The sequence below is a fragment of the Protobothrops mucrosquamatus genome, unplaced genomic scaffold, assembly GCF_001527695.2.
Source record: "Protobothrops mucrosquamatus isolate PMUCROS unplaced genomic scaffold, P.Mucros_1.0 scaffold303, whole genome shotgun sequence".
Taxonomy (NCBI): domain Eukaryota; kingdom Metazoa; phylum Chordata; class Lepidosauria; order Squamata; family Viperidae; genus Protobothrops; species Protobothrops mucrosquamatus.
Genome location: NW_015386645.1, coordinates 176,252 through 196,064, shown reverse-complemented (window position 1 = coordinate 196,064; position 19,813 = coordinate 176,252). Strand labels below are relative to the sequence as shown.

Genomic DNA, 19,813 nt, shown 5'->3' with positions numbered 1-19,813 from the left:
TAGATTCAGGTAAAAATATTTGAAATACTCCAAGATTCCTAAGTGTTCTCTGCACATATCTGGAGACCACCTGATGAATCCTTGTATGTCTATGTAAGTTAAATCTGTGAATGGAGGTATGGGAGTACTGAAGAACTGATATTTCATGTCATATTGAATGAGTCTGTTTTTTTATTCAGCAAGATTCACCCAGATATTCAAAAAGAAGGATGAGCCAAAAATTTTGGATTTTGTAGAAAAAGCAAAGGTAATAATGGTCTATCTAGCTTTCAAACATAGCTATGTACCTTAACCTAATTTAGCTACCTAACTATCTTATCCTTATTTAATGCTATGTAATGCTGGATGGTTGTATGGCTGGGCACTTTCTCCAACTGAAATAATCCTCTCTTGTGAATAAAGTAAGGCAGAATCTTAACCACATGTGAGGAAAGAGAATGAAGTCCAAGGACAGCATTGTATTACAATTTAGTAGATATTTGTCAAAGACAACATTCTCTCCTTTCCTTCATAAACAGGTCCAACCTCTATCTTTGTGCAATAGCAGGTGCCATTCAGGTTCCAGTAGGCGCAAGATAGAAGGGAGGCCATTTTGTTGCTATGATTGCCTTAGATGTCCACATGGGAAGATTTCCAAACAAGAAGGTGAGTTCTGGTATATGTTATCCTAAAAAACATACTTAAATATAATTATAAGTCACAACAACAATAAAAGGTTTACTAAATAAAAGACTTAGGAGGTGAGGGCTTGGCAGCACAAGCAAACAACAGCCAACAATTTAATAGCCACCAATACCTAGATCAACATCTAAAAATCAACATATAACAGGCACCATATAAATACCACACATCAAACAGCCCAAAACACACACTCTGCTAGAGAGAAGGTCCCTTAAGATGGGCTCCAACATGAGTCCAAAAGCTCAGAAGACAAAATATCTGGACTGACCCAGATTGGATCTTGCAATAAAAGATTTAGATTAATGGCCTAGATTAATGCTTCCACTTGACAGATGGATAGGAAATTGACTAGCATTCAGTTTATGGAATGGTTTCAATAGTGATATCAAGTAATGAATCTTAGAGCAAAGGAATGTTCAATTAATGTCTATCCATGTATTTGATTTTTACATGTTATACATCAGCTCCTTTTTTCAAAGAAAGAATATAGCACTCAGTTTTCAACGGAATTAGTAAATTGTTAATTTAGATAAGATAAGATAACCTTTATTGTCATTTTTTTTACTGTGGGCACAACGGCACACATCAAAAATGAAATTTAGTTGCCCACTCTCAAAGTGAAACACATACATTTATTTTCTAGATATGGATGATTGTTCTCAATGTCCAGAAGATCAATATGCAAATGCGAACCAGGATTTTTGTCTAGTAAAGATTGCAACATTTTTGATGTATAAAGAAACTTTGGGGATCATTTTGGCCAGTTCTGCTCTTTTCTGTTCTTTGGTCACAGTTGGAGTCCTTTGGATCTTTATTAAGCATCAGGACACTCCCATTGTCAAAGCCAACAACCGGAATCTCACCTATGCTCTCCTTATTGCTCTCCTCTTGTCTTTTCTTTCTTGTTTATTATTCCTTGGAAAACCTGGCAAGATGACATGTCTCCTTCGTCAAACTGCCTTTGGTATTATCTTCTCTGTGGCCATTTCCTGTGTGTTGGCAAAGACCATCATTGTAGTTCTGGCTTTCATGGCCACTAAGCCTGGTTCTAAGATAACCAAATGGGTGGGGAGAAGATTGGCCATGTCCATTGTGTTGGGCTGCAGCTTAATTCAAGGAATTATTTGCACTATTTGGCTGACAACCTCTCCCCCATTCCCAGATGCTGACACAAATTTAGGGGTGGAAGAAATCTTTCTGCAGTGTAATGAAGGTTCAGTCTTCATGTTCTACTGTGTCTTGGGCTATATGGGTTTCCTTGCCATTATTAGCTTTACGGTGGCTTTTCTAGCGAGAAAATTGCCTGATACTTTCAATGAAGCCAAGTTTATCACCTTCAGTATGTTGGTCTTCTGTAGTGTTTGGTTGTCCTTTGTTCCAGCATACCTGAGCACCAAAGGAAAATATATGATTGCGGTAGAGATCTTCTCCATTATTGCTTCTAGTGTTGGGTTACTGAGTTGTATTTTTTTCTCTAAATGCTACATCATTCTTTTGAAGCCTGCTCTAAACAACAGAGAACAGCTAAAAAGACAAAGCCAAAGAAAAACATAAAATTATTTGTCTTATTATTTCCAATTGTCTGTAGGAAAAGAGAATAATTTAATATTCTGATCCAATATCACTAACCTAGAATTATACTCTTTCAAATCATCAGGTGTAATTCAGAATTTATAAGAAAAATAAACTATTGTCATATACATACTGTGTATTTCATTTCTGTTGATCAGTATTTTTTTTAAAAAAAATGATTTCAATCTATGGTATTATTCCATGGTCAAAAGTGAAACCAAGTCTGAAGTTCCCTTCAAAAAGCAACAATATTACAAAGTTGAACTTCCCACCCCAGTGCTATGCAATTAGCTATGTTGCCGAATAGAAGAGTTTGGTGGGCTTTCTAACTAAATGCCCCAGCCCCTATCTAACTTACAGAAATGACCTTGGTTCCCATGGGATAGCAAAATGTTTAGACTAGTAGAAATCCTCTATCCCTCTCCCAATCCTGTGGCAACTTAGAATGAAGAAATGGTGGCAGCCAGGTTCATTGTAAAGTTGACACCCAGATTCCAAGACTCCAAAGAATCTCAACTCATGGTGTAAGACATCACCTGACTCACCTCACATGCCATTTTGCCCCATTGACACTCGGAATGGAAAGACTAGAATTGCAGAGAAGCTCACTTAAAGTGTGAACTCTGTGACTTTTTCCTCTAAAAGTCTGGGTAGCACAAGTACACAGATCTCGACTTGGTAGAATCTGTGCTGACACATGTCCTCAAATTCACTAGACATATTTCTACTTCCTTCATTTCCTTCTCCTTCCTTCCTTTCTCAGGAAGGATGGTTGAAATTGTGACTGCAGTGTATGAGGAGTACACATCTTTAAGGAATAGTGTAAGATTTTTCTAATCTCATTAATTTATAGAGGATACACAAAGAAAAGAAAGTTCAAAAGAAATCAGCAATACTTGCAGTACCATATATTGGAGGAGGAGGAGGAGGGGAGGGGGAGGGGGAGGAGGAGGAGGAGGGGAGGAAGTTGCTTATTTTCATGGGAACAAGACTCTCAAGAAATTGCATGAAAAAATGTCTAAATGAACTACCAACTCTTGTGTAGCCAACAATGATAGCTTGGGATTCTATGTTTGTGCACTACAAAAGTCTTGCATCTATTCAGCAATAATCTGATACATCAATGGTTCTCAAAATTTTGGATTCACACTTTGATTGAGAATTTTTGCCCCCAAACAGAATGTGCTTAAGGGGGGAGGCATTCTTGTTTTCAAATCTGTTTCACAATTTTCTACATCTTTTGTCACTCTTTCCATTTAATTCTAGGCATTCACAGAGAATCATTCTCAGAAGGGGCTAAAGCAATTCAAAAATGTTTTTTGTTTGTTTGTTAAAAGTAGCCCTTTAACTTCACTTTGGCACCTGATAAGACACTTCTGTGAATTAATTCCATTTATTTAAGCATTTAGGGGACCTAAAGACTCTTCTTGTCCTTCTACAAATGAAGGAAAGGTTTGGGAAGTTATCATTAGAATTAGGATTCTCTAATACTCTCAGTCATTACAAACATCTGTATCTCTTGTCACCACTCTGCAGAATTCTAAAAATGATCTCTACTGACATAGTAAAAACATGTTTTCTTGTTCAAGATTTCCCAGGACTTTGCTTCTGAAAATTGGGAATTTTTCTACTGCAATTAACAATCCCTATGTAGTTATTTCAACTTCAGCTCTAAATCCGTGGAGGAGGAGGGGAGGGGAGTTATTAACTCAAGTTGAATTATACTTAATGAAAGAGAATGTTGATTCAGAGAAATTGAGTAAAGAAAATATGCTGTTGTCAGAGATAGTGATATTTGCAGTGTTGGTTATTATGCCTTTACCGCAAATGGTGTGCAGAATTGGCAGGGCTAAATGCAGCATCAGTGACCCTCTGCCATTTCTTTACAAGCATTATCAGTCAGGCGACTTCATTGTTGTGAACATGCTCTCTCAGATCTATGTCTTCCATACAATGATGGACTTCAGCAAGCGTCCCTCTAAGGAGCTCTTTGAGGACACTGTGTAAGAATTTATATATGGAAAGCAAGTTAACTCAAATTAGGAAGTCTTTTCATATTCATATTAGCCTCAATTCCAGTGATTGGCAGCATCTTTTCTTTGCTGGATAGCACTATCTTCATCCTCCCACTCTTCTTCTTTTTCCATTATTATCTTACTCTCCTTTTCCTTTTCATGAGCCCCAGCCATTATCCATGATTGCTATGTGATGATTGCATCCTGCAGGGAAAAAAACAATCTTTCTTTTATTTTTCAAATTTTCCCACAATTATTTGAAAATAATGAAGCATGTTCTATTAATATTTTCATTATCTTGGTAGGTCCTCATTACTAGCTATCCAGGACCATATGTTGCCTGTGCAAGTTGCAAGTTGGAAGTGCTTGATTTAGAGCTTCTCCAACAGTTTGCATATTCCCTTTTATGCATCACTGAGTTTCTTTATTATATTTCTGAAAGTCTTCATCTTAACCCTCTCTGACATAATGAAAGAAGTTATGATCCACTTTGGGGTTATAGTAATATCCTAGAGTGCTATTGTTGATCCGTTTTTTAGAACACCCAAGTTATTTCAAGAGGAATCTGAATGGCCCAAAATTAGGTATTATTAATATAGTCAGCTAAGCCATCTTCTGTTTCTCTGTTTGCTGTAGAGCCATCAATACTAGCTCAGCCTCTGAAATTACTGCAGTGGTGTAATGGAGGTTTTGGAGGTTTTAAAGAAAATGGAGTGACTCTACTCCTCCAAAAATCATCAGTATCCTTTTGAAAAATCAACAACAAGTGACATTATTTTATGAAATTATTATTCAGAAGGATGACTATTGGAAGATTGTCATCAAAATCAAAATGATTGCGATGCTTTTTCTATCAAATTCACTTGTGAAAAAGTATGTTATGTGCTTCCTTTTCAACTAAGCACCTGGTGACAAAATATGTATTTCCCTTTCCAGAGTTATGACTCCAATATACCAGCACATCTTGGCCTTAGAATTTGCCATCAAGGAGATCAACAGAAATCTTCATCTTTTACCTAATCACACCCTCGGTTTTCAGATTTATAATACCTACTTCATGACAAGTTGGACCTATCGGGCCTCACTGGAGCTTTTCTCTACAAAGGGCCAGTTCATCCCTAACTACAACTGTGATACACAGCACAGACCAATAGCAATCCTTGGAGGACCTACCACTGAGGTGTGCCTACACATGGCTACCATCCTATCCCTCTATAAGATGCCACAGGTATGAGCTTTGATGGATCCCAGACCAAATAGATAGCCATCAATGCCTTTCTATCCTTTTTTTAATTTTTTCCTTTTTCTCTTTACAAAAAACAAAATACAAAATACACATTTTTTTCCTTAACAGTACTGTGTCCTATATCTCTTACATATATTTACAATTATTTACATTACTTCTCAACCTTTTTTATTCCTCAGTTCTAACCAATTGTAACATTTGTTCCATATCTCATAAAATTCTATTGCTTCCTTGTCTTTTATTTCTAAAGTAAGTTTATACATCTGTGATCATTTATGGCAGTGATTCTCAACCTTTTTTTCACCATGGACCCCCTTTAAATACCTTTTGTGGGCATGGCCACGGACCACTAAGACCTAAGATTTAAATCATAATATTTCTTCAAGCTTTTATGGACCCCCTGTGATGACATCACGTACACCAAGGGGTCCATGGACCACAGGTAGAGAACCACTGGCTTATGGCATAGGAAGGAAGGGATTCTTCCTCAAATAAAAGGATTATTATTATTATTATTAAAACTAATGACTTCTAATGACTACAAGGAAATCGTGCTGTAGCGTACTAATGTCATCAGGCTTGTGGCTATTACTCTTCTGATCTTTTGTTCTTTAAATATTTCATTATCAGTGTGTGTGCTATGGTTTCCCAAAGATTCATTTTCCACTAAAGCAATGTTTAAGACAAACAGTGATTAAAACTATAAAGAATTTTCAGAAGCATTTTCAGAAGCATTTCCATTAAAGCTATATTTAAGAGAAAATATGATAAAAATATTCAATATTGTCAGAACTGAAAAAAGAGAAAAAGAGTTTTAAGAGGTAATGTATCAATTTACAAATGCAAGCTATTAGAAAATTTTGGTGTAAGAATGTGTCTTTGATCAAGTTTGCTGACACAGCTCAACAGTTTAACAATCTCCATGTAGAATGATTTAAATTTATATGGGAAATACAATTTGAGTCAAAATATGAGATATCTTTTGAGCATAAATATCTATATTGCAGCTTAAGCGGATAAATAGTATCACTACACACTACTGTTTTTGAAAGAAAAAGTATCCGGTTATCTATTTCCCAGTATTTTTCTTTTTCTGAAGATAATGTATGGTTCCACCATCGAAACTGGTATGAAAAAAGAGGCTGTTTTATATCAACAAATGTTCCCAAGTATGGACCATCAGTATAAGGGAATTTTTCTATTACTGCTCCATTTCAGATGGACATGGATTGGGATCTTGTCTCTGAAAAATGACAGTGGTGAGAAGTTTATACAAGATCTGGTTCCCATGCTAGCCCAGAAGGGGATCTGCTCAGACTTCATTGAAACATTTCCAATCATTGATGACTCAAGTAGCATTGCTGAGTTGGTGGAAATGGGACTTGAAATGTACATGGTGGTTATGAAAAGCACAGTTAATATAGTACTGGTTCATGGTGAAATTTATGGAATTATAGTTCTGAGACTTCTTTCCACTAATTTGAAATCTGAAGATGTATCATTATGGAGAAAGAGTAAAATCTGGGTGATGACCGCTGAGATGGATTTCACCTCACTTCCCTTTCTAAGGAATAGTGACCTAGTCTTCCTCCATGGTGCTCTGTCTTTTGCAATTCACACAGAGAAGGTGTCAGGATTCCAGAAATTTGTTCAGATGAAGGACCCTATCTTGGAAAAAGAAGATACTTTTATCAAGCTCTTCTGGGAAAGTGCCTTTGAATGTTCCTTCTCCATCTCTGAAGTGGAGGAAGAAAATGTGATTCCCTGCACTGGAAAGGAGAAACTGTTAGCTCTTCCTACATCTGTGTTTGAAATGGACATGACTGGGCATAGCTACAGCATCTACGATGCCATCCATGTTGTGGCATATGCTTTGCATGACTTCCATTCATCAATGCTGCAATACAGAGCTAGAGGGCACGAGGCCAAATTGGAACTTCTGGATCAAAAGTTGTGGAAGGTAAAACCTTAAGCAAATCAATTACTGGCTATTCACTGTATCTGCCACCCTGATCCTAAACTTAAATGAAATTCATTCTTCTAAAGAGAATATATTTAAGAATGTCATTTTACTCAATGCCATCTTCTCTCTAGCTCTATTCCAAATAATGTCATCATAAATTATTATATCTGCATATGTATTAGGACAGTAGCATACAATTTTTTTATTTCATGTTAACGGTGTTCTTTATTTGGTCTTACAATTCTCGATTTTCCATGCTTTCCTGAATTTCCACGTTTCAAGAATTACTAAGTATAGAGATTATATTCACCAGACTCACCAGAAGCAGTCTCTATCTTAAAAAGGGGGAATGGATCTTATCAACTTGGGCTTCTATCCATCCATCCATCCATCCATCCATCCATCCATATCTATCTATCTGTCTGTCTGTCTGTCTGTCTGTCTGTCTGTCTGTCTGTCTGTCTGTCTGTCTGTCTGTCTGTCTGTCTGTCTGTCTGTCTGTCTATCTATCTGTCTAACCTTGTCTTGGCTTCTTCTCCAATGTAGCTCAACAAATTTATGAAGGGGGTCTCATTCAATAATAGTGCTGAACAAAAGGTTTCTTTCAACCAAAATGGAGAATTGGAAACTGGATTTGATATTATGAATTGGATCACATTTTCCAATCTATCTTTTTTGAGAGTCACAGTTGGAAGGATGGACCCCAAGGACTCCCAAGAGTCATTGTTCACCATTAATGAGGATGATATTGTATGGCCAGAGAGGTTTAACCAGGTATGGCCAGTTTCATTTTGGCTTTTAGACAAATGTCTTTCTGTCAGTCCTCAAATTGTCTTAGATTCAAAATCCTACACAAAAATTAGAATATTTCAAGTATTCCAAGATTTCTAAATTTTCTCCAGACAAATCTCTGGACCACCTAGTGAACCCTTGGTTGTCTCCTAAATTAGATGTGTGACTAGATGACTGAGGTATTTAAGAGCTGATGTTTCTTATCATATTTACATAAAAGTGTATGTTTTCCCATTTATACCAAGAGCTGCAAAAGAAAGAATGTGCCAAGGTTGTAGCACACAGTTTGGATTTTGTAGAAAAATACAGAAGATGCCTACATACTGACCTTATAATCATTATTTAATGTTAGGTAGTGCTGAATGGTTACATGGCTGAACACTTTCTCCAATAGAAATAAACCTGATGTGAATAAACTAAAACAGAAACTAACCACTTATAAAGGCACAGAAACAAAGCATTATGGAAATCCAGTACTGTATTACCATTAAAAAAATTGTCAAAGCAAAGTATTTTCTTCTTTCCTTCTTGAACAGGTCCAACCTTTATCTTTGTGCAATAGCAAGTGCCATTCAGGTTATACTAGAAGCAAGATAGAAGGGAAGCCATTTTGTTGCTATGATTGTCTCCGATGTCCACATGGGAAGATTTCCAACCAAATAGGTGAGTTCTTGCATTTGGTATCCTAGAAAATATACAGTACCTAAATAAAACTGTGGATCAAAAGAGCAATAAAAAGTTTAGACTAATATTCTGGATTAATGGTTCCACCTGACAAATTGATGGAGTACAACATGGAAAATGACCAGCAGTCAATTTATGGAATGGATTTCTGACAGTGATATCAAGTAGTGTGTTTTGGAGCAAAGAGGTTTTCCAATATAACTTTATTGAAAATCCACCAGTGTAATGGTATTTAAAACATTAGAAAACTTGTGGGGGTTTTTTGTCAACATGTATGGCTTAGTTTTGATTCTTTCCATGCAATTTGTAAGTTGCTAATTTATTTTCTAGATATGGATGATTGTTTTCCATGTCCAAAAGCTCAGTATGCAAATGTGAACCAGGATTTGTGCCTTTCAAAGATTGCAACATTTTTAATGTACGAAGAAATTCTGGGGAGCATTTTGGCCAGTTCTGCTGTTTTTTTTTCTTTGGTCACATCTGGAATTCTTTGGATCTTTATTAAGCATCAGGATACTCCCATAGTCAAAGCCAACAACCGGAATCTCACCTATGCTCTCCTTATTGCTCTCCTCTTGTCTTTTCTTTCTAGTTTATTATTCCTTGGAAAACCTGATAAGGTGACATGTCTCCTTCGCCAAACTACTTTTGGTATCATCTTCTCTGTGGCCATTTCTTGTGTATTGGCCAAAACTGTCATTGTGATTTTGGCATTCATGGCCACTAAGCCTGGGTCTAAGATGACCAGATGGGTGGGGAGAAGAGTAGCAGTGTCTATCCTTTTGTGCTGCACCTTGCTTCAAGGATTTATTTGCACTATATGGCTGACAATCTCTCCCCCATTCCCAGATGCTGACACAAGTTCAGGGTCAGAAGAAATCTTTCTGGAGTGTAATGAAGGATCAGTCTACATGTTCTACTGTGTCTTGGGCTACATGGGTTTCCTTGCCATTATTAGTTTTACAGTGGCATTCCTGGCAAGGAAATTGCCTGATGCTTTCAATGAAGCCAAGTTTATTACCTTTAGTATGTTGGTCTTCTGCAGTGTCTGGTTATCCTTTGTTCCAACATACCTGAGCACCAAAGGAAAATACATGGTTGCTGTGGAGATCTTCTCCATTATAGCTTCCAGTGTTGGATTATTAGTTTGCATTTTTTTCCCTAAGTGCTACATCATTGTCCTGAAGCCTTCTCTCAACAACAAAGAACAGCTAAGAAGACAAACCCACATAAAAACATAAATTATATGTCTCATTATTTTAAATTGTTTGTAGAAAAACAGAATAATTTAATGTTCGGATCCAATACCACTTATCTAGAATAATTGTTTCAGATCTTCAGATTTAATTCTCACTTGATAGGTAAAATAAAATATTTCCATTTACACACCATCTATTTTATTTGTCTTGACTAGTTATTTAAAAAAAATTGGAATTTATGCTGCTACGGTTACTCCTCGACTTACAATCACAATTGAGCCCAAAATTTATGTTACTAAGTAAAACATTTGTTAATTGAATTTTGCCCCATTTTACGACCTCTCTCGCCACAGTTGTTAAGTGAATCACTGCAGTTTTTAAGTTAGTAACATGGTTGTTAAGTGAATCTGTTTTTCCCATTGACTTTGCTTGTCAGAAGATTGCAGAAACTGATCACATGATCCCAGGACACTGCAACCATCATAAATATGAGTCAATTGCCAAGCATCTGAATTTTGATCATGTGGCCATGGGAATTCTGCAAAGGTTGTAAGTGTGAAAAATGGTCATAAGTCACTTATTTCAGCACCATTGTAACTACATATAACTATATATAATATAGTTAATGTTTATAAAAAACAAGTTTCCTTTATTTCTTATATATTTTATTATAACTGTGGTGCTGCCTGCAGCTTATAAGCAATGTGTTAGATATGCCTGCTATAGAGGATAGGCACAGAAAAGAAATTTACCAATACGTTATAACAGAACAGGCAGAAATGCATTCAGAGATTCCCAAGTCAGTTTGAAAATATGGAATACAGACTTCCATAAACTTTCTACATGATCAGTGGCTAGGTCCTTCCTTGAAAATTAAGACAAAATACGTATGTATTTGAATCCACTTTTAAAGGTTCTGGGGTTTTTTTTACATTTCCACCATGCATAAAATGTTCCGCCATGTTGTTTACATATGTATTTGAAGTTCCTTTATACATTCTATTTTTCAGACATCATATCATCTAAATTATTTTTCAGACTTCATATGCCAACAATACAGAGTGTGTTTAGGTGGAGGGCATTCCTGTTTTTAACTCTGTTTAACAATTCTTTAGGTCTTTTGACAAATATTCCATGTGATTGGAGGCATTCAAAGAGAATTATTCTCAAAAGGGACTGAAGGGCTTCCAAAATGGGTTTTGAAATACAAGAAGCCCTTTAGCTTTTGGCTCATGATATAAATCTCCTGTGTATTAATATTAAGCTCTATTTATGTTAACACTAGAGAGACATAAATAATAGAATAATAGAATAACAGAGTTGGAAGGGATCTTGGAGGTCTTCTAGTCCAAACCCTTGCTTAGGCAGGAGACCCTATACTATTTCAGACAAATGGTTGTCCAGTCTCTTCTTAAAATCTTCCAGTGTTGGAGCATTCACAACTTCTAGAGAAAAGTTGTTCCACTGATTAATTATTCTAATTGTCAGGAAATTTCTTCTTAGTTCTAGGTTGCTTCTCTTCTTGATTAGCTTCCATCCATTGCTTCTTGTCCTGCCCTCAGAACAAGACTCTCTTCCTGTCCTTCTACAAATTTTAAACTAATTAGACCAATCATTAATATTTGTTTTTAATTATGTTTTTAATCTGTAGTTTCTTGGGATTAGTATTTTTATCTGGTTGTTAGCCGCCCTGAGTCCGCAAGGAGAAGGGCGGGATATAAATTAAATTAATAAATAAATAAATAAATAAATAAATAAATGCAGGAAAAGTTGATGAAGTTATCATTAGAGTTAGGATTCTTCTCTTACTCTCAGTAACTGCAAACATCTATGTCTCTTGTCACCACACTGCAGAATTCTAAAAGAGATCTCCATTGAGACATCAAAACATGCTTTCTTGTTCAAAGTTTCCCCAGATTTTGCTTCTGACATTGTTTATTTTTCTACTGCAATTATCAATCCCTATATAATTATTTCAAATTCCGCTCTACATCCCGGAGGATGGGGGAGGGGTAACTGAGTCATTAGCTCCAGTAGAATTATACTTAATGAAGAAAAATGTTGGTTCACAGATGTTAGCTTACAGAAGAAAAGCTACTGTCAAAGATGGTGATATTTACAGTATTGGTTATTCTGCCTTTACCTCAAGTGGTGTGCAAGAGTCGCAGGGCTGAATGCAGGACCAGTGACCCTCTGCCTTTTCTTCACAAGCAATATCAGTCAGGAGACCTCATTGTTGTGAACATGCTCTCTCAGATCTATATCTTCCACACAATGATGGACTTCAGCAAACGTCCCTCCAAGGAGTTCTTTGAGGACACTGTGTAAGATTGTAGTCACAGAAAACATTAATTTGAACTAGGAAGTCTTTTCATATTAATATTAGCCTCAGTTCCAGTGATTGGCATGATCTTTCCTTTGCTGGATGGCACTATCTTCATCTTTAAACTCTTCCTCCTTTTTCATCACCATCTTCTCTTCCTGTTCCTTTTCATAAATCTCTTCATAATCCATAATCTTGATGTGATTATTATATCCTGCAAGGAAAAAAAAATTAATCTTCCAATTGTTTTTTCCCCAAAATTTTCCTACAATAAGGTGAAAAGAATAAAACATTCCATGCAAATAAAAATTTGTATTAGGGAAAATAAATATATAATACCACATATGGGAAATGGAAGAGGAGAAGCTAAAACAAGCTGTATGATGACAAGGCATTCCTAGAGTAAAAGGAACCTGAAGTAGAATTCCTTCCCAAGAAAAGGTTGGAATATACACAGACTTCTGAAGTTGGAAGAGGTGAATTTCCCCACTGAATGGAGAAATTCTTAGTGAATCTGAAATGTTGCAGTGGATAACTAAATATTCTTTCCTGGGAAATGGATGGATTACAATCTATTTGTTCTTGCTCGGGTGTGAATCAGATTTTTTTTTAAGGGGATATTTTAGCAAACTGCACAATTGGTTATCTTATGTTTTCCAAGAAGACTTAAAGCATCTTCAACAGTTTGTGTTGCAACATTTATGCATGCACTGATTGAGATTCTTTATACTGTAGCAATCTTTCTGAGAGACCTCATCTTAAAATAATTTACACACATGTCCCTCTCTGGATTTTTTTTATTGAACAGACAATTTTCCAGATCATAACTTACGGTAAACTTTTTACCTTTTTTTTTTTTAAAAAGTGCATTTCTTTTCAAACTTTGCCATGAGAATTATTCACTGCATTTTCATTCTAGCATTAAAAAAATTACTAATTGGTACATGTATGACATTCAATATAATAACCAATTTATTAAGTAGACTCTTAAACATTAAGATTTATTAATATTAAATTATAACTTATTTCTGACATCATGGAAGAAGTTAGCCTCCTTTTTTTGGGTCAAATTCTTCTATATTTCCAGCTTTCCATTTCCAGGTTATGTATAAAAATACTGGGTTTCCAGGTTATGTATAAAAATACTGGGATTGAATTATAATTTTGATCCTTTGTTTTTGTTGTTCGTTGCGAAGTCATGTTCAACCCATTGTGACCCCGTGGACAACGTTCCTCCAGGCCTTCCTGTCCTCTACCATCTTCTGGAGTCCATTTAAGCTCACGCCTACTGCTTCAGTGACTCCATCCAGCCACCTCATTCTCTGTCATCCCCTTCTTCTATTGCCCTCAATCTTTCCCAGCATTAGGCTCTTTGATCCTTATCACATAATAAATGCATTGTTTGAGAGAATGCCTGTTTGAAAAATGCAAGCTATTTATTATATTATTTATTTGGTGCCATCAATGTTATCTTAGAGTCCCAAATTGCTATCAACAGTAGAATGTGCTTTGGAATTTTAAAAAAATGGAGCGGCTCTACTTTTCCAGAATGCAACAGAACCCTTTTACAATAAGTGGTTTTGGGTTTTGAAATTATGATATGTAAGGATGAATACTGGAAGATTTTGAGGGCAAAAATCAATTTTATCTCCAATATTTTTCAAGGGCTATTGTGACCTCACTTGTGACATTGCTCATTAAAATCAAAATGGTTGCAATGTTATTTTATCATGCTCATTTATAGAGTATGATGAAATAATATTATCAGTGCATGGTGACAAGATATGGATTTCTCTTTCCAGGATCATGACTCCAATCTACCAGCACATCTTGGCCTTAGAATTTGCCATCACAGAGATCAATAGAAATCCCAATATTTTACCTAATCACACCCTCGGTTTTCAGATCTATAATACCTACTTCATGACAAGTTGGACATATCGGGCCTCACTGGAGCTTTTCTCTATAAAGGGCCAGTTCATCCCTAACTACAACTGTGAAACACAGCACAGACCAATAGCAGTCATTGGAGGACCTACATCTGATGTATGTGTACACATGGCTACCATCTTGTCCCTCTACAAAATGCCACAGGTATCAGCTTTGAAAGAACCCAGACCAAATAGTTAATCATCAATGCACTGTTCCATTCTTTAAATGGGAGTATTTATGGCATAAGAAGGAAGGGATTCTTCTTGAAATAAAGAGATTAATCTTAACAAAAGTTAAGGGTTTCTGAATACTACAAAGGAATTCAGATGTGGCAGACTAATATTCCCAGGCTTGTGACCATAACTCTTCTGACATTTTATCGTTTGATAGATCTAAGAATATTAAGGTATACCTCCCTAAGGATTGATTCTCGGTTAAAGTCATATTTAAGAAAAATGGCATCTAAAATATATATTCTCAGAATTATGAAGAGAGAAACAGTGTTTTACATGACAATTTACCAATCTATCAGTTCCAGTTCCCTTTAATGGTATTGATTGAAAACAAAAGAATGCAGGCTTAATTGGGGAAACATTAGTTACAATATGACAGGAATTGGGGCAATAGTGATAGAGAAATTAGATTAATTGTAATGAAATATTACATCAATATTACAGTCTGATGAACTGTAGAGAAATTCTTGTATTCTTTGTTGCAATATAAAAATGGAAAGCCAAGCAGGAAGATGTTAAAAGCATTGCTTCAGTAATACAGTATAAAATCGAATGCTTCATTTCCATAAAATGCAAACTATTAAGACATTTTGAAATGTATCTAAAGTCACATTTGCTGAAACAACTCAACCTTTGGAATGATGACTTTAAAATTCCACATGTGATGTTCTAAATATATATGTGAATTAGAGGTGGAATCAAAATAAGAAATATGTGTTGAACCTTAACATCCATGTTGTAGCTTAAATGGGTAAATAATATTAATGCACATGCTACCTTAAAGAAAAGAAGACAATAAGTGCCCTATTGCTTATTTCCTGTATTTTTCTTTCTAAGTTAATCTATGGTTCTCCTATTGAAAATAATAACAGAAGAGAGGCTGCTTCATATCTACAAATTTCCCCAAATATAGACCATCAATATAAGGGAATTTTCCTATTACTGCTGCATTTTGGATGGACATGGATTGGCATATTGACTGCGAAATATGACAGTGGAGAGAGGTTTGTACAAAATGTGGTTCCCATGTTAGCCCAGAAGGGGATCTGCTCAGCCTTCATTGAAATATTTCCAATCATTGGCTATTCAAATAGAATTGCTGAGTTGATAGAATTGGGACTTGAAATGTACATGGTGGTTATGAAAAGCACAGTTAATGTAGTACTAGTTCATGGTCAAATTCATGCCATTATAGTTCTGAGACTTCTTTCCACCAGTTTGAAATCTGAAGATTTACCATTATGGAAAAAAGGTAAAGTCTGGCTTCTGACAGCACAGGTGGGTTTCACCTCACTTCCCTTTCTAAGAAATGGTGACTTAATCTTCCTCCACGGTGCTCTGTCTTTTGCAATTCACTCAGAGAAAGTGTCAGGATTCCAGAAATTTGTTCAGATGAAGGACCCTATCTTAGAAAAAGAAGATACTTTTATCAAGCTCTTCTGGGAAAGTGCCTTTGAATGTTCCTTCTCCATCTCTGAAGTGGAGGAGGAAAATGTGATTCCCTGCACTGGAAAGGAGAAACTGTTAGCTCTTCCTACATCTGTGTTTGAAATGGACATGACTGGCCACAGCTATAGCATCTACAATGCCATCTATGTGGTGGCACATGGTTTGCATGACTTCCATTCATCAATAATGGAATACAGAGCTAGGGGGCATGCAACCAAACTGGAACATCTGGATCAAAATCTATGGAAGGTAAACTTTGAGCAAACTAGTTACTGGCTTCTCACAATATCTGCAACCCTAATCCTAAACCTAAATTTAATGGATTCTTCCAAGGGAAATGCATCTAGGCATGTAGTTTTGTTACATGCCATTTACTCTCTAGTTGTAGTCAAAAATCATTATTTATTGCCTAGCAGTGAGATGGGCAGCAAACAAAAGTAATTTTAATTTATAATTTATTATAATATCTGCATATTCATTAGACAAGAGTGTGAAATTTGTTATGCCTTTCTTTTCCAATGAAGCTTAACCAATTTATGAGAAGGATCTCATTCAACAATAGTGCTGGACAAAAAGTTTATTTCAGCCATAATGGAGAATTGGAGATTGGTTTTGACATTATGAATTGGATCACATTCCCCAATCTATCTTTTCTGAGAGTCAGAGTTGGAAGGATGGACCCCATGAATTCCCAGGAAGCATTGTTCACCATTGATGAGAATGATATCGTATGGCCAAGGAGATTTAACCAGGCATGGCCAGCTTCATTTTGACTTTTAGATAAATAGCTTTCTGTCATCCCTCAAGTTGCCTTAGATTCAAAATCCCACATAGAAATTAAATTCAGGTGCACAATATTATAAATGCTTCAAGATTTCTAAAAATTCTCCAGGCAAATCTGGGGACTATTACAATGTGACTCTATCTGGTGAAGTATTGGATGCCTTCTACATTAGGTTTATGAATGAGGAGATGGGAGTATTTAGAAGGAGAACTGATGTTTCTTATCATATTGAAATAAAAGAATATGTTTTCCCATCCAGGAAGAGCCATCCAGACATGCGAAAAAAAAGATGTTCCAAGGATATTGAAAACATTTTGGATTTTGATGAAAAATCAAAGGAAATAATGATCTATTGAGCTTTGCAACATAGCTACCTACCTTTTAATTATATTTTAATGCTACATAGTGCTGAATGTTGTACGATTTGGCACTGTCTCCAACTGAAATAATCCTTCTCTCTTGTGAATAAATTAAAGCAGAAGCTAAATATAATGAAGGAAAAGCCTGAAATTCCTATGACACTTCTTAGTACTGTATTACTATTAAGAAAAAAATGGTCAAAGACAAAGCATTTTCTTCTTTCCTTTATGAACAGGTTCAACCTCTATCTTTGTGTAATAGCAATTGCCATTCAGGTCATGCCAGGCGCAAGATAGAAGGGAAGGCATTTTGTTGTTATGATTGCCTACGATGTCCACATGGGAAAATTTCCAACCAAGTTGGTGAGTCCTTAACATTTGTACCCTAGAAAATATACCTAAATAAAATTGTAAGTCAGAACACAAATGAAAAGTTTAGACTGATGCTCTAGACTAATTGTTCCCTTTGACAAATGGATGGAATAATATGGTATATTGATCAGCATTCAGTTTATTGAATAAATTTCAACACTGATATCAAGTAGTGAGTCTTGGAACAAAGGGGTTTCAAATGGGATGTTTACCAGTGTATTTGATTTCCATGTGTTATAAAACCAGTTCTTTTTTCTTAAAATATAGTGTTCAGTTTGATTCTTTCAATGCAATTTGTAAGTTGTTAATTTATTTTCTAGACATGGATGATTGTTTTCAATGTCCAGTTGATCAATACACAAATGTGAACCAGAATTTGTGTCTTCCAAAGATTGCAACATTTTTGATGTATGGAGAAATTTTAGGGATCATTTTGGCCAGTTCTGCTCTTTTGTTTTCTTTGGTCACAGTTGGAATTCTTTGGATCTTTATTAAGCATAAGGATACTCCCATAGTCAAAGCCAACAACCGGAATCTCACCTATGCTCTTCTTATTGCTCTCTTCTTGTCTTTTCTTTCTTGTTTATTATTCCTTGGAAAACCTGACAAGGTGAGATGTCTCCTTCGTCAAACTGGCTTTGGGATCATCTTCTCTGTGGCCATTTCCTGTGTATTGGCTAAAACCATCACTGTAGTTCTGGCTTTCATGGCCACTAAGCCTGGTTCTAAGATAACCAAATGGGTGGGGAAAAGATTGGCCATGTCCATTGTGTTGGGCTGCAGCTTAATTCAAGGAATTATTTGCACTATATGGCTGACAACCTCTCCACCATTCACAGATGCTGACACAAATGCAGGGGCAGAAGAAATCTTTCTGCAGTGTAATGAAGGTTCAGTCTTCATGTTCTACTGTGTCTTGGGCTATATGGGCTTCCTTGCCATTATTAGCTTTACGGTGGCTTTTCTAGCGAGAAAATTGCCTGATGCTTTCAATGAAGCCAAGTTTATCACCTTCAGTATGTTGGTCTTCTGCAGTGTCTGGTTGTCCTTTGTTCCCACCTATCTAAGCACCAAGGCAAAATATATGGTTGCTGTGGAGATCTTCTCCATTATTGCTTCTAGTGTTGGGTTATTGGTTTGTATTTTTTCCCCTAAATGCTATATCATTGTGTTGAGGCCTGATCTGAACAACAAAAAACAGCTAAGACAAACCTACAGAAAAGCATAAAATTCTATCCCTTATTGCTTCAGATTGTTTATCTGGAATCAAATCATTGAAAATTCTAATCCAATATCACTTACTTAGATTTACACTCTTTCAAATCTTCAAGTTCAATTCTCAGTTTATGAGCAAAATATACTATTGCCATTTACATACTATCTATTTAATTTGTGTTCACCCGTCTTTTTTTTTAAAAAAAATGTTTGGTTTAAATCTATGCTACTACAAGTAGTCCTCGACTTACGACTGGTCACTTGGTCATTTGAAATTATGACAGAGCTCCCCAGATCAACCTGTAAACCGATTTCAAAGTTCTGATGGCCGCCCATCCTCAAAGTCAAGTGATTGCATTTTTTGGTGCTTGGCACTGTCCCCACATTTATGGTTGTTTATGTCAAGGTTGAATTGCTAAGATGCTTGCTAACCTCTGTTGGTACTCAACTTGCCATAGAAACAGTGGGGAGGGAGAGCCTGGGAAAGAAACAGCAGTTTCAAGAAGCCATCCAGGGACCGTGAGACCTAAGGTCAGAAAAGCAAGTGTCTGACAGAGAAGTGGACCGTTCCCATAACAAACCAAAGAGATGTGATTGGGCAACATGAACAGTTGTTGTTGTTGGTGGGGTTATGAAAAGCTATTGTTAACTAACCAGATTTTCATGGGGGAAACTAGAGTTTTGCTTCTTCAGTGCTAGGATGTGTATTCAATACAGTTTATCTCTTATAACACCTCAAGACCATAGAGTTTCTTCAATATTGAATTTGCTACCTGGACAGTTGACCGTTTGCTGAATCCTGCAGTCACATGACCACAATTTACATTTTTCCCCCTGGAATCCAGTGTTTACTTCCATTTTCTGGGAAAAAAAATGTGATTGATACAATGGATCACTTAATGACTGTTGCATTTACTACTGCCATGTTTGCTTAGTGACTGGAGTGTTTGCTTAACAAATGCCACAGAAAAAAATGATGAAATCAGTCATGGTC

At 36.1% G+C, this 19,813-nt stretch overlaps 3 protein-coding genes across 3 annotated transcripts in view; all 3 read left to right on the top strand.

The window, feature by feature from the left end:
• Nucleotides 1–2,235, top strand: part of LOC107286612 (vomeronasal type-2 receptor 26-like) — a 6,137-nt gene extending 3,902 nt beyond the window's left edge. Inside the window, exons 2-3 of the mRNA XM_015815004.2 lie at nucleotides 519–645; nucleotides 1,325–2,235. Coding sequence (XP_015670490.2) covers nucleotides 519–645; nucleotides 1,325–2,235 — 1,038 coding nt within the window. The remainder of the gene's footprint in view (nucleotides 1–518; nucleotides 646–1,324) is intronic.
• A 1,941-nt stretch (nucleotides 2,236–4,176) lies between these two features.
• On the top strand, nucleotides 4,177–10,194 carry LOC107286611 (vomeronasal type-2 receptor 26-like). Its single transcript, XM_015815003.1, has 5 exons — nucleotides 4,177–4,256; nucleotides 5,205–5,496; nucleotides 6,614–7,474; nucleotides 8,806–8,932; nucleotides 9,284–10,194. Exons 1-5 carry the CDS (start codon nucleotides 4,177–4,179, stop codon nucleotides 10,192–10,194), a joined length of 2,271 nt encoding a protein of 756 aa, XP_015670489.1.
• Nucleotides 10,195–12,258: 2,064 nt separating this feature from the next.
• On the top strand, nucleotides 12,259–18,832 carry LOC107286610 (vomeronasal type-2 receptor 26-like). Its single transcript, XM_015815002.1, has 5 exons — nucleotides 12,259–12,476; nucleotides 14,278–14,521; nucleotides 15,478–16,338; nucleotides 17,469–17,595; nucleotides 17,925–18,832. The coding sequence occupies exons 1-5, from the start codon at nucleotides 12,259–12,261 to the stop codon at nucleotides 18,830–18,832; spliced, it is 2,358 nt and encodes a 785-aa protein (XP_015670488.1).
• Nucleotides 18,833–19,813: the final 981 nt, after the last annotated feature.

Excerpts from the sequence above, each read along its gene's own strand:
- LOC107286610 (XM_015815002.1), top strand. The coding sequence starts at position 12,259 with ATGGTGATATTTACAGTATTGGTTATTCTGCCTTTACCTCAAGTGGTG. Across the intron at positions 12,477-14,277 it reads GAGTTCTTTGAGGACACTGT|GATCATGACTCCAATCTACC; the intron begins GTAAGATTGTAG and ends TTCTCTTTCCAG. Across the intron at positions 16,339-17,468 it reads TGGATCAAAATCTATGGAAG|GTTCAACCTCTATCTTTGTG; the intron begins GTAAACTTTGAG and ends CTTTATGAACAG.
- LOC107286611 (XM_015815003.1), top strand. The coding sequence starts at position 4,177 with ATGCTCTCTCAGATCTATGTCTTCCATACAATGATGGACTTCAGCAAG. Across the intron at positions 4,257-5,204 it reads GAGCTCTTTGAGGACACTGT|AGTTATGACTCCAATATACC; the intron begins GTAAGAATTTAT and ends TTCCCTTTCCAG. Across the intron at positions 8,933-9,283 it reads GAAGATTTCCAACCAAATAG|ATATGGATGATTGTTTTCCA; the intron begins GTGAGTTCTTGC and ends TTTATTTTCTAG.